The 14,684-nt window shown below is 37.3% G+C and overlaps 1 protein-coding gene across 1 annotated transcript in view; it reads right to left on the bottom strand.

Annotated features, from left to right (window-relative positions):
- Positions 1-10,961, bottom strand: part of LOC143721627 (neurexophilin-1) — a 49,558-nt gene extending 38,597 nt beyond the window's left edge. Inside the window, exon 1 of the mRNA XM_077212230.1 lies at positions 10,517-10,961. Coding sequence (XP_077068345.1) covers positions 10,517-10,570 — 54 coding nt within the window. The 5' untranslated portion in view covers positions 10,571-10,961. The remainder of the gene's footprint in view (positions 1-10,516) is intronic.
- Positions 10,962-14,684: the final 3,723 nt, after the last annotated feature.

Genomic DNA, 14,684 nt, shown 5'->3' on the forward strand with positions numbered 1-14,684 from the left:
CAAGGGAGAGAAAGAACACAAAGGGGAGAGAAAGGTAATTTCACAAGAAACAAGCCGTTTGACTCTTAATGAATAATTTATGACGGCTTCAAGGGGGTCACAAGAGCCAATAAGCAGACCCTTACACCCACCTCAGCCCTGGCTACTCGACACACATCAGTCTCTTACTTCCTCCTCATCACCTCTGTCTCTGTACCCCTTTTCACATGGCCCGTCTCACTTGAACTGACCATCTGAAATTATTTGGATGGGCTAAATTCAGTGATGCTCGCTGGACCCAGGGATAAATCAGTATTTACGGTGAGATGGCGGTGCCTGAATTGGCTGATAAATCTTTGCTTTATGACAAAATCTTTATTATTGTTTTTACTGTATTTTTAATCAAGTAAATGCAGGCTTGGTGAGCATAAGTAACTTATTACAGACCCCCCACTTTTGAGCAGTACTTCAAACGTTTGAACTCTCCTCCCTTTAAAATTAACTTTTAAAGGGAGGAGAAAATGCTTTCCATATATTTTGTTCTTAATGCCAAAGGCTGTGCATCCAATTAAACTCAAACATGTTGCATGGCATCTTTTGAAAACCATGAACAAAACTAAACGAGAAAGAAAATATAACGTAAATTAAATATGAGTTCCCTTGCCATGCGGAAAAACAGACCACATTGTGTTTTATGAATTATTTCCTGCAGAGAGCTTGCAACCAATCAAAAATATTAGGTAAACTAAAAAGGAAATTGTCATATTTCAGTCTGTTGTGTTAAATTTGCATATTGTTGAGCCTATTCCATCTGATTCCTGAAACAAAGCCAGTTGAGAACCACTGTTCATTGTACCCATACACATGTTGTTCCAGGCCCTGTGAATTTAAGTGATGGATCTGTGAGTCATGTAGGGTGAGGCTGGGTGCTAAAGGGTGACACAGTAAGATCCGACAAGGCTATGTGTGGCAGCGGTGCAAGACAGTCTAATAGAAGAGGTCTGATTCTGTGTCATCGACACAAACACCATCCTAAACTACATCTGTTCTCTTTCCCTTTCTCCACGGCCGAGAGCACAGCTGATGTGCAGGGTAATGGGATTCTCCATAGCACCATAGGACGAGCTCTAACAGGCATTTTAGATCTCATTTATTTGACCCCATTTGCACTTGTTAGGATCATTCATGGAACGCACTGAGAATCAGAAAGGGAGAGAGGGATACAGAGAGCAGGAGAAAAAGAAGGGTGGGGAATGAAATTGTGGACTCCAGTCCTTTAATAAATTATCTCGTAAGAAAAGTCATGTCTGGTATTAAGGGATGACTCTTGGTGTGATAACATTTCAAAGGAAAAGTACCATGAACATGTTTTCCGTTGTTCAGGAAAGCCTGAAGATCACTAACCACTCCATCTATTTTCTCCACATCTGATAGCAAAAATCAAGGCTGAAAGTTAAACTCTTTGGGGCGGTTTCCCGGACAGAGATTAAACCTAGTCCTAGACTTAAATGGCCCTTTAAAATAGATTAACAGAAATCCGCTTTCTCTGTTATGGCTTTAAATAGTCCTAGATTTAGTTTAGTCCAGAGTTTAATAAACTGATTTCCTGGAGGAAGATTGGAGTTACCCCAGGACTAAATTGAGGCTTAAATTAAACCTACCAGGAGGCAGGTTTAACTTCAGATTAACAGTGTGTTTCAAATAAGACACACACACATATATATATATATATATATATATATATATATATATATATATATATATATATATATATGTATATGTATATATGTATATATATATATATATATATATATATATATATATATATATATATATATTAATGGCACCCCTGGTAAAAATGATCACAAATGTTTGTAAAAAAATGTATTTACATTTCCTTTCTTTTATTCCATAGCTGATGTGTGCAGTTTATGTAGCTTGCTTGAAAACAATTTTCTCTTGTTTAGTAAAGTTTTTTTGATTGCAGTATTTTTCTGATGCCATTGTTTTCCTTGTATTTGCTTCTCTCAGTTCCATGCAATTTTTAGCTTTTCTTGGTTCATTCCATGTTTTATAGGCAACCTCTGTCATGCTAATTCAGATTAGTACAGTTGGTTTTAAATTAATCCGGTTTATTTTAGTTCAGGACTCCATAGTCCAGGTGTAACTAATCTGTACTTAATCTGTGCTACAGAAAGCCATTTTTTAAGTCACGGTTAACTGTTCTAGATTAAGGCCTACTCCAGTCTTAATTTAAACTCTGTCCGGGAAACCGCCCCTTTATTTCCCCACTACAGTATGTCATTTTTAAATCCTATAGGACTGACAGCTTTGACAATGGATTTAGCAATTTAGCTAATTTTAGCAATTTTGTGTATATTTTAATATACATTTTTTTTGTTTTACATATCGCCACAATTTCAGCCATCAGTATACACTGCTCTTTAGACTTCAGCTGTTAAAAAACACATACTAATCTTAATGTTGTCAAACTGTATTTGTTACCAGGCTCGGAGGTAATCTGACAACTTGCTGACTAATTAAGGATTTTGAAAATTCAAGAATTAAAAATTAAGGGGACACCATGGGTGAGGAGTAAGAAAAGCAATATAACTCTGTTTTCATCCAGCCTTGAAGGTTCACCAACAGATGCCTATGTCACACACTAATGATGTCAGCAGATGCCTTTGTCACACCCTGATGAGGTCACTGCAATGCTCTGGTAGTACAATAACCATCTGTCTACTTTCACAGATGGTGACAGATGTCCATGCTTCAAATAAACTGGGTGTAACACTGTGTCCATGAAGAATCTCATCTTTGCCCCTCTCTACAAGTCTCTTTGAAGTCCAAAACCTCCTCAGACATAAACAAATATGTACTGCTTTCCAAGTCATAATTAATCCAGCAGTTCATTTGCTTTTTGTAAAAATGGATTGTTCCATATATTGATTAAAATCCACACTGGAGGTGAACCTTAAAGCATAACTTGAACATGTTTTTGAATAGCAATAACGTTAAAAGACTCAAAAGTACTTCCTTAATGTATGTAAATGCAAAAACAGACACATAATTATAAACTGTGTTAAATGAACAATACTTTTACAGCATTTATTATTCTTGGTTAATGAATGTACATGTACAAATGCATTTTTAACATTAAAAGTTGTATACATTAACATTAAAGTTTACACATTTTGAACTAACATTAACTTTGAACAAAAGGGAATAAATCAATATTTTGCATAAATATATTTTACATTAAACCAAATTCATAAATGCTATAAAAGTTGTTCATTGTTAGTTTAAACAGGGGAAACTCAAGCTCATGTAAAGAAATGTCACGTTTTGTTTCATTCCAAAGCTCAAACTTGGTGTAAACCTGGCCTGTGAAATTGTATAATGTGAAGATGTGTGACAAAAACAAGACAAATCATTAAGGCGCTACCTATTCGCTGAATTAAAAGAACACAAACCTTAAAGATGCAGGTTAGTAGCATTGCAGTAGCATAGATTGTATATTTTAACATTTTGGATTTATTTTTATTTGTTTATGTTGAATGTATGTTTTTTTTTAAGACGCTTGAGAGTGTGTCGAGCAGTGTCCAAAGAAATTTCACATGCTAGTTTGACCGACCTGTTACTTTGCCTTCAGCCCTGACATACATTTGATTGTAAATGGTCTGATTCTACAGTCAGTTTGGTATGTCAGGTCAGCTACTGTCATCATGTAACTGTTTGTCTGAACAACACGTCAGTTTAATGTCACAGGCATGACATGACAAAGGTAACTCTGTCGCCCCCTTGAGTACAGAGGTTTATTAGTATTATTTTTTTACCACCACAGTAACCCTAGAGCACCTGCCCTTGCAATGCATTGTCTGTCTTTGGATGTTTCGTGTTTTTGGTCTTAAGAAAATGGCCCTAATCACAATGACATGAGACCACTACAAAGTTCACATGCTAAGTGTAATGTAAGCATGGTGACTACCACAAGGTTAGTTTCAATTAAGCAGTGCCTCAATATTTATACAGTGGCATTTAACTGAGATATAATTGGATGTTGAAAGTAGTGGTTAATAATCTATACATAAAATATGTGCCATTTTATCTGTAGTACTGTGCATCTCTCTAGCTTATCTTCAAAAGAGAGAGCCATGCCAACGATGCCCATCTCAGGGAAGAAGGTCGATAAGGGGTTAGTCAGTCAACAGTGAAATATCATCAACAGTGTTTTAACAGACATCACACAGGTAGACAGCAGTGTTTAATGAAACAGTGAGTAGCTTACAGTACCTTTTGTACGGTGCTTTGTCTGTCTTGTTTGTCTATGAGTGACTAACTTGCCCTCTTACTGTCTCAAGATTAACTGTGGGTCAATCTAGGAGACAGTCTCTGAATTTTCTTGTACAGTAAATCTGGCCAGACAAGGCAGCAGACCGTGAGGGACAAGAAAGGCCTTGTTGAACAGGTGAGTCACAGAATATCTGACAGTTTATGGCATTCAAACAGATTTTTTAAGAGCTTAAAATCAAGGGACACTCTTTAAGCAACACCAGATTTGGAGACAGTCAGAAACACTCTCTCCTGAATGGCTTCGGGTCTATTATATACTGGATTTAGTTTTAGAAGAATGTCGTTCCAATAAGAAATGTCCCTCTAAACAGAACGGGTCTGAAAACACAAATAGCTTTCACTCATATTGATCACATGCATTTGACAAACAATGAGTGAACTGATGTTTTGTGGACACACACACACACACACACACACACACACACACACACACACACACACACACACACACACACACACACACACACACACACACACACACACACACGCACACGCACACACACAAATACAAATGCATACACTTTAACAAACAGTCTTTTTTAATATTTTCTCTGTATGCCAAAAACCAAAGCTTATCACGCACACCCAGACAGATGGACTGAAGTTGTCTGATTTTAATGTCAGTGTTTAGTTTATTTTCCCTTATGACTATGTAGAAAGTGGACTGCCGGCTCTAAAAAATGACATCTTGTAACTGTATTAATTTAATGAGCTCATAATGAGACTGATGCTAGGCCAATATCATCAGCATAAACATGTTTAACACGGTAATTACCTGCAATAAGCTCTTGACTGCATGACATTGTTCTGTGGAGAAATCACTTAAATCATCACAATCAGGAGTGAAGGGTGTTAAAAGGATGACTGTTGATTCTGTGAATATTTAAAGAACAGAAAGGAGTTGTCTGCCTTATGTGCAAGTATGGCTTTTTTATTTTATATTGTTTTTATATAATTTTTATTGTATTATTTTATATTGTTGTGTATTATTATTTTAAAATGTTTTTTTTGTTTATATCCAGAAAGCAACATAGTGTCGGCCCACATCTGTTACACATTGAATCCAGATGTGGCCCGGATCTGGGCTTGCACACTATGTTGCTGTCTGTATATATATTTTGGGTGAGATGTTTGCAGTATTGATCTGTTTAGTATACGTTCACACTGCAGGAAAATATTGTTGTGACTTGACTTCCGAACTGAGTGCTTATTTCGGTTTGGTGATATATGGTAATGACAACCTCATTCTACAACTGAATTCACTCCTGAAAAATTCAGGTTTAAAGTGACAGCACATTTGAATTAAAGTAACAATGTGATGGAAGTATATGATGCAGATCTTCTACACATTGTGAAGTATATCCAAGTGAAATGGATTTACGAAAAAAAAATGTAGGGTGGAGACTTAATTCTATCCAAAGGATGTTAAAGACAGATCTGAATGCGAGCTTGCAGTCATTTGTTAGAAAAAAGGCACGGTTTAAGTAAGGGATAACCCACAGCTAGCAGTGCATTAAACTATTTTATTGCACGACGTGGAGGCAAAGAACCAGCCAACACAAAACGGACGGTGGTTATCCCGCTTCTGCCATGGTCATTTGCCACCATTGACAACTTAAAGCTGTTATTGATGTTTGCAGCACAATATTTGACCGTAAGGGTAAAATTGACGGTTATTTTCGTCAGTTACGGCTTGTTGGATCTAGCATTCTGCCCGCTTTAAATCAGACACAGAGATAAAGTAGTGTGTAAGGTTAGATTGATAAGAATGAATTAATTAATTTAATTAATTATGGAAAGAGAGAGATTCATACCTGCGCCTGTTCAGCGTCTCTCTCTCTATTAAACAACAAAGGTGTGAGGTTAATTACTTCAAAATAGCAATTATGTAACCCCCTTGTTGCTGAGAAATATAACGTAGCGATTCAGTAGAGAAGCTATTTTATTAATAAAAGTCACTGGGCAGCGTTGATAACAAGTTTCTTTGCTCCTGAATGTTTCTGTGTGCGCAGCGCAATCTCCGCTCTTTATGCGAGTGACGTATACATGCCTTGTGTGCGCATCAGTGAAAACAGCGCATTAATACAGAACGTTGATTAAACAGACTTAAACGGTTTTATTGCACACCTTGCAGCAAATCAGAATCGAGTATTCGGAAAGATCATGGTATAATCAACAATGAGTGGAGAAGTCTGGCATATGTTGCCATTGAGAAGTCTGGCGTTTCACCGCAAGATCGAGTTTTAATTAAACAAATGATTGGGTGAATTTCTATTTAATGCCGACTTTAAGTCTATGTAGTGTGTTGTACACATCCAAATGGAACAACTACTGTAATTAAACAGTAGAGAACATCACACAGGTCAAAATGTCAAAACATTGCTATGATTTTCTATATGTCAGCTAGGACATTTTCGAAAGTGTGAATCCTGCATTCCGTACACACACAAAATGATAATTAAGGGAATTCGCTCCCATAACTTGTAATGTGTATGTGGCCAGGTTTTAGATGTTTCTAACCTCATAAGCATCAGGTGATCAGTTGCTTTTCTTAGTTGCTAAATTCAGTGAGCTCATGGCAAAGGGCACAGATTTAATGAAAGCTCCTGAGTTTAACTAGGCAAAGGCTTGAAGGCTTTATTAAGGCAGGCCCTTTAGTTTCAATAAAGCCGCTGAAAATTAAGGTTGATTATTAATGTGCTCTACATGTCTATTAATAATAACGGTATAATAGTGTTTAATAAGGGATAATTCACGGATTGCTCTATAATTTATCACTGTCACACGGCAAATGAATTATCCATGATGCCCAATTTAGGTGTGCGAACACATAAGCCATTTTCTTGCGTCTGACTCTCCCTCAGGTTTTAAGTAATGTGGCAGATGAACGACCTAACGCCGTAAGCTAAATTGGATAATTACATTATTAGTGTCTTCCTGACGTAAAGTATGGCTATATATCTGAAGGTATTCAAAGACAACATTCTGCAGGCAACACGAGGGAAACCGTGTATGGTATTTTAATTAAATTCCTTATAACCTTCACCTGTAATTTTATGAGTCTGCTAGTTTCAGCCTTTCTTTTCTTGGCTATATATATATATCACAAAGTAAGACTATAAGACTGTGTTTTTTCTTTATTAAAATTGGTGATGTCCTGGTATGTATGCCGTATATTTCTCTCAGGACTGACCCTCTTCAAATCCAAACTTGGGTAACAGATTTAAGGGGATGTGACCTTATTAAATTTCCTCTCACTGGCAGCCCCTCTCAGTTAATTACACGTAGGTGTTTTGTAATTATTCTAGGGAAGATTTGTCATGGTTATTAGTTGTCCGCCCCCTTCCGAATAGACAAATGTAAGTAGCCAAATGGGAGGCTTTACAGCAGGAAGCTGGATTTGTACTAATGCAACATCCTACCAAAAGACCATGTATGAGGCATAATTAAACTCTACAAATAAAGCAATGCTTGTTTGTTGTTTAGATTCCTAATTCTGATATGCTTCTTTTTTTCACTTTAATGATATCATTTTGTATCCCTGCAGAATACAAGAGGATTAAAACGTGTCAAAGAAAAAGTCATGAATTATTCCAGCTACACAGCAGATAATTGTAACACAGAGACTGCTAGAGGGGGATTAAATTTAGACTGCGGGTGTTAAGCTATAACACCCTCGCAGCAGGTGCAGAAAAAACAGGCAGCCGTACACAACCTTTGCTCTAAAGATAAACTATGGATATTTTACTCACTGATACTAGTCATGGGTACACCAAGAACAGTGTAGAGTGTGCCAAGACGACAATTGACTCTGACCACTGAGAAAAAAGTCCCAATCCCTATGGGAAATTTCTTATTATTATTAAATAATAATAGTAATAATAATTATTATTATTACTATTAGTAGTAATAGTTTCACAAATCATGCTGGAAAAAAATTCTAAATATGCTGTCACATATATCAATTTTAGTTCAATCGAGTCACACCTTTCACAAATAATTTAATAAATCATTATTAACCCTCATGTAATGCAAATCTTTTTTTTGTAATGGAAACTAAATTTTACTAAATGTCTAATTGCACTTTGTCTATTTAAAATGTATTTAAAATATATAAAATACATAGTTCTGGAATTTGAACCTTGGCCTCTACGCACTATATAGATGTTTTGCCTCTTTTTTAACTTTCAGTTTGTATCAGTTACTTCTATCAGTCTGTGTTCATGGTGTTGCAGACTAGAGTATGTGAGTGGTGCAAAGTGAAGTTTATGTATGTTAGAAAGTTGTCATTTTCTCTTGCTCCATGAAATGGCAAAATGGAAAACTCGGAGTGGAGTTTTCCAGACCGGCTTTCGTGTTGTGCTTTGCATAGTGTTAAAAGCTTCCCTATTGTGATGTTTATCCGAGTCATACACCTTCTCGAAAATTTTCTTTTTTTTAAGTACATCAGTTATTGATTTAATTGTTAGATCATTGTCTTATTAGCGTCAACCGCTAATAAGCAACTGCAGCTTCAAAAAAAGCCCAAAGCAAGCCCAATATTATAATATTATTTATTATCATCAATATTACTTATTATCAATAAATGATCACGCAGCATATTAAGCTGAAACCACTCAGAATTTGAAAAGCAGAAACATAAGTTATTTTACAAAAATCATCAAATTGCAACAAAGCGGGAGGGCAAGCATTATCCTCTGATAACCTGTGAGCAGAATAGGTTCGGAGATGGAAAAGGAGAAAAAGACAAGAGCACTAAATATTTATTTATTTATTTATTTATTTATTTATTTATTTATATTATTTTTTCCCTCCCTTGCACCATCCATCATCTCCCATGTTTCCTCTCCATCATGCACATCTCTGTTGGTGGCATTGTTTTTGAAAATTTACATAAATCTCTATGTGCCTCTACAAACTATCATGGCTTGGATTGCTCATTGAATGTGATTTTTCTCCAATGAGGGGGAGAAGGGGGTGGGACGTGAGATGACGCTCCAACACTTGTATTATTGCACTGGTTGGCTATTAACTGTGAGCAGACTTGTCAAACAATGTATTGGGGGAAAAAACAGTGCCATGAATATAAAGAAACAAAGTTGCTTTTCATATTTTTCTAACGAGCAACTATATTTTTAAAATTAATCCCAAAAAAAACCTAAACCCTTGACTCGTGAACCCTAACGCAGACTTACAAAAAATAAAAGAAGAAGCCCAAAGTCGCTTGTTATAAGCGGACTTGGCCACTCTGGTTTGCTATTGCTGTGATCTCATGTGAGAGTGACAGGTTGTCCCAACCTTGCGCCAGCAAACACAAGAGATGTCTGCAACTGCGAGGGGACGTTATTTTGATTAAGGATTACAGAACACGTGAATTTAGAAAAAAATAATGATGCGGACTGCTAAATAATTTATAATAAATACTGCAATAGTCCATAAAAAACACGAACGGTCAATTTTGATTTCATGGTGAGTAACTTCTGGAAATATTTTCGCTGACAAAGAACTGGCCATGGTCTGAAACTTGCTTAACTTAAAACGGATTATAAAACTGCACTATCACATTCACAATTGTGCTGTATAAATTATTCAGCACATTTGAACATGTGATTTGCTTAAATGTTCTACAAAAGTTTGTAGCATTGTTACATTGTTTTTATTTTCCTTACTCTCTATCTCTCTCTCACTCACTCTCTCTCTCCATTTTTTCTTTTGTTTTATATATATATATATATATATATATATATATATATATATATATATATATATATATATATATATCCTATATAGCCTACTGTCAGTGAAGACTGTCACTGGTGCCCCCTCGAAAATTTAGGATCAGGACACTCCTGAATTTTCTCACTGTATTTCTCCCCTTTTATTCCTTCACACACACTAACACAAAATATATGGGACGCCTTATATTTTCAAGCGAAGCATGACTTCCAAGAAAGAGTCGATACGCGCTCGAGCAGGTCCATCCAGAGCTCGTACCCCAAACTCCCGCCCTTAAGCGCTCGGCGCGCCGGGAATACGTTAACGGTCAACCCTTGACGCACAGGTGAAGGCCACGTGAAGCGCACCACTCAACCGTTGACAGGGACCCATTTTGGTTCAATAAACAAGACTGAAACTTAATATAAAACAAACTTAATATATCACATTAATATTTAAACCTCACCAAGCACGCTGTCCCGTTGAGGAGCAGCAGGATGAAGCCGTGGTCGGAGCGCATCTCGTCGTTGTCCAGCTGTCGACAGCTCTTCGTTCAAGAAGACGCGGTTCCTCCGGTACGGTATCCAAAACAGAAGAGACCCGGTCCCATGTCCAACAAAAAGTCAAGCGCGACTCGCGAGCTCTCCTCTGAGTGGAATCCCACCTGCTGTCTGTCACGGTAAACTCCCGCTACTTGGAGCTCGTCACATCCAAAGGTGTGTGGAAACTGACAGGACACTTCACCGCTTCCATCTGCGCACACTTTGTTCCGTTTCGTGTTGTTGTGTGAAGAGAATCTTCTCCGTTATACGCGCTTTTATGTGCTGGTGACGGTAAGGATCCCAGGTGCGAGAGCCTGACCGGAGCGCAAACTCCTTGAGCGTCGTGCATATCAGTACACGCAGACTGGCAGCAGGGCTCCTATGCTGACGTTTTAAACCCCCCTCTCTCTTTCTCTCTCCCTCGTCATAGCCCCAATCATCGCTTCTCTCTCTCTCTCTCTCTCTCTCTCTCTCTCTCTCTCTCTCTCTCTCTCTCTCTCTCTCTCTCTCTCTCTCTCTCTCTCTCTCTCAAGCATACTTTTTTCTTTTTCCTTCCTTCCTTCCTTCCTTCCTTCATCCTGTCAACCCCCTTCATACCTTCTCTTTCCTGAACCTAAATCATAATAATTAATTCTTGTCGTTTATATGACAAAATGCACAATGATGGATTGCTTGGTAAATTTGTCAAAGGCTTGCATATCCCTGGATATGAATTCTTTGTGCTTCCTGGAACAAAATTCTTATTAACCAATCATTTCCCATTCATTTTAGGGTTAAACGGATAGTTTACAAAAAAAAAAAAAAAAAAAAAAAATATATATATATATATATATATATACATATATATATATATATATATATATATATATATATATATATATGCCATTTAGTTACCCTTACATTATTTCAAACTGTATATCACACTCAGTCACATTTGCAGATTGGCTGGTGCTTTCATTCTGCCTAATATATTTTGTTTTCCTCAGAAAAAGAAAACGGGTATGGTTTTTAAACAACATTAAGGTGATTACATTGTTATTTTGAATGTTTTTAGATAACCTATTGATAAGTGACTAATATGCACATTTGACTTACAATGTGCCGATGGCAGTCACAGGTTATTAAACCTGATGCCAGTGGTAACTTGCCATAAGGTACAGACTATTCTTATTGGTTTCTCTGCATTAATGTACCTCCGTTATCTGTTTTGGGTTATTTGACTCTTTTTTGTCATCCAAAATACTCACCCCTCCACCTAATTGGTAATTGGCCCAGGGAGAGTCCTGTGTGTATAGGGATGCGATTTGTGTAGCCTTATTGATTTGAAACAGCCTGGTATCCTATGCCTTTCTATGTGTGTCTAATATGAAATCAGATCGCTTGCACTGTAGAACCAACTGAGAGCACTCGCTTGATTGGCACACTTTTGTTATGAGCCATAATTTATTTTCTTATCGGTTTCTTTTTGGTACTCAGGTGATAATTTGCCTCTTTTTAATTGTTATTACTTTTCCCTCTCCCTTTATGCATAGTGCACACACTTAGAAAAGTGACCTTTGACCCTCTAAGGTCACTCTACATCCCCTGTCAAATATTAATATTGGGCATTAAAGCAGTGTGTTCGTGTATGATTAAGTGCAAGTCTGTTGGCTTGGTAATGGAATGGCGAGAGGGCAAAGGGTCAAATTCTCTGATTGAAACTCTGGAGATTGAGACACTAAATGTAAAGATCGAAAAGCAATGAACTAGAGAAAAAAAAAACAGAAGATCAAAGCAACAGACTGATTAAGCATTTTCTTCTCTAAATCAGCTGTTTCCACAAACATAACTTTTAATAGAGAGTGATCAAAATACTTTTGGGTGGCTCTCATGAAACCTCAAGAACATGTCCAGGTTATATTTCACCCTAAAATAAAATAAAAATTAAATAAATTGTGTAATTATTTGGATTGTTGTATTGCCTTTATGTTGATTTAAATAATAACACTGTTTTGCATTCAGACAAATGAAAATAATGGCAATTACAAAACATCATTACAAACATCCAATTCTACATTACTGTAATCTGCAGGAGGACGCCGGCATCCTGAAACTTATTTTTTTTCAATTAGTTCAAAGTTACTAGTTTTAAAATATTGTAATTAACTTGACAAACTACATCATTGAAATGGTCTCACACTTATGCGTCAGTTTTTGACCTCTGTTTTACTAGAAAAATTGTATTATTATGAAACGCCTAATTTTCAGTAATTCTTATTGGTCATAAAATAGGCTTAATATATTTTATGAAGTATATACATATATTATACATCTATATACATAGATTGTTTGGGGAAATATGAATCAGACATGTTTTTATCAAATTCATCCAATTAAATTTGTTCTGCAGTATTCAGAAAAAAGTATCCATAAGGATGATGTTACAAGCTTGTATCTGTGATTGAAAGCGATACTGTCTCTGTTTCTGTATGTCTGTGAGCCTGCATTAGTGTAGGGATCAGGGCTGGGGGCGTTGGTGGCTTTATCTTGTTTCACAGCACTAATGTCATTTGAGTGTGCTGTGTTGGAGACAGTGGGTAATCCAATGTGGAGAGCCTGCTAGTTATATATAATAAAATGGTCTTTAGCTCCATCTTGTGTTGATTTTTGTTACTACAGCCTATCTGAAGAAAGTTGTCCAATTGATTGTCAATGGCTGTTTGAAATGACTAACAACTAAAGGCTGATTTATACTTCTGCGTCGGACCTACGCCGGAGCCTCTACGCCATAGACTACGCATTGGTTTTAATTTATACTTCTGCGTCGTTGTCCGCGTTGATGCACGCAGAGGGAGCATGTGAAACCCGAGGGAGCGGTTTGAGCAGACCAATCACAGCGCTTGCGTCCGCGAAGAATTGACGCGTTGTTACATTTTTGGAGAGGTGCACGTCAGGGTACGCCGAAGGATACGCGCGCTACACACAGCCTACGACGTAGCTACGGCGTGAGTTCGACGCAGAAGTATAAATTGGGCTTAACTTTCTAGCTGCCTCGGTGCTCAGCGCTGTTACATTTACATTTAGCTGACGCTTTTATCCAAAGCGACTTACAATTGCAATACATGTCAGAGGTCGCACGCCTCTGGAGCAATTAGGGGTTAAGTGTCTTGCTCAGGGACACATTGGTGTCTCACAGTGGATTCGAACCCGGGTCTCTCACACCAAAGGCATGTGTCTTATCCATTGCGCCATCACCACCCCAAGGGTGGTGTTAAAGGGTTAGTTCATACAAAAATGAAATTTCTGTCATTAAAGGTACACTATGTAAGATTTTTGGATTGAAATATCCAAAAACCACTAGAACAATGTCATATATTTTGTTGATTTGTGTATGCAATTAGCATACGTACATTATCCCAAATGTTTCTAAGAAGGTTTAGATCCAGAGAAATAGGCTAAGCAATTTTTACCAGGACACGGACCGTGTCCGTGCGTCGCCTATCAATGACATCATACCCGCGTTATCCTTGATTTCTGGTTTTATTTTGTAGAAACCATGGAAACACAAAAGACACTTTAATATATTACGTGTTTTATTAGACAGGTGATCAACTGTTTGGGTACATTCATCAAAAGAAAACTAATCATTGTTATACAGCTCAACACAGTTAGTCTTATCACGAGTACCATATTTACCATGCCTAATGTCCATCTACCTCACTGCAGTGTGCAACAAGTGTCTCATATAGTAGCCGCCGAGCGAATGCACAGAAGTAGCATTATGGCAACTTTTAACACAATCAAATGTATCTAATATGATAAAACAGCGATGTGTTACCCCACATACGGTAAGGACCAGAAGAAGTAATAATAAAATATGGCATAATAAAAGCTCCACTGATCTGGAGCCGTGTGTCGCACTTGTCTCTCATTAGCAATCGCTCCAGCGGGCTCGTTCCGCTCCAACGGCTTTCGTAACGTTATTAAATCTTTAATACATTACTAGTCATCCATATGAATATGATTTCTGCCCGAGTCCCATCATATTCTCCACTGACTGTAGAGATAAAGACGACAACTCCCATGTTTCCGTGAAATCAAGGCGTCATCAAG

This window comes from Siphateles boraxobius, unplaced genomic scaffold, assembly GCF_051911475.1.
Source record: "Siphateles boraxobius isolate OS27281-9 unplaced genomic scaffold, OSU_SipBor_1 66, whole genome shotgun sequence".
In the NCBI taxonomy this organism is placed as follows: domain Eukaryota; kingdom Metazoa; phylum Chordata; class Actinopteri; order Cypriniformes; family Leuciscidae; genus Siphateles; species Siphateles boraxobius.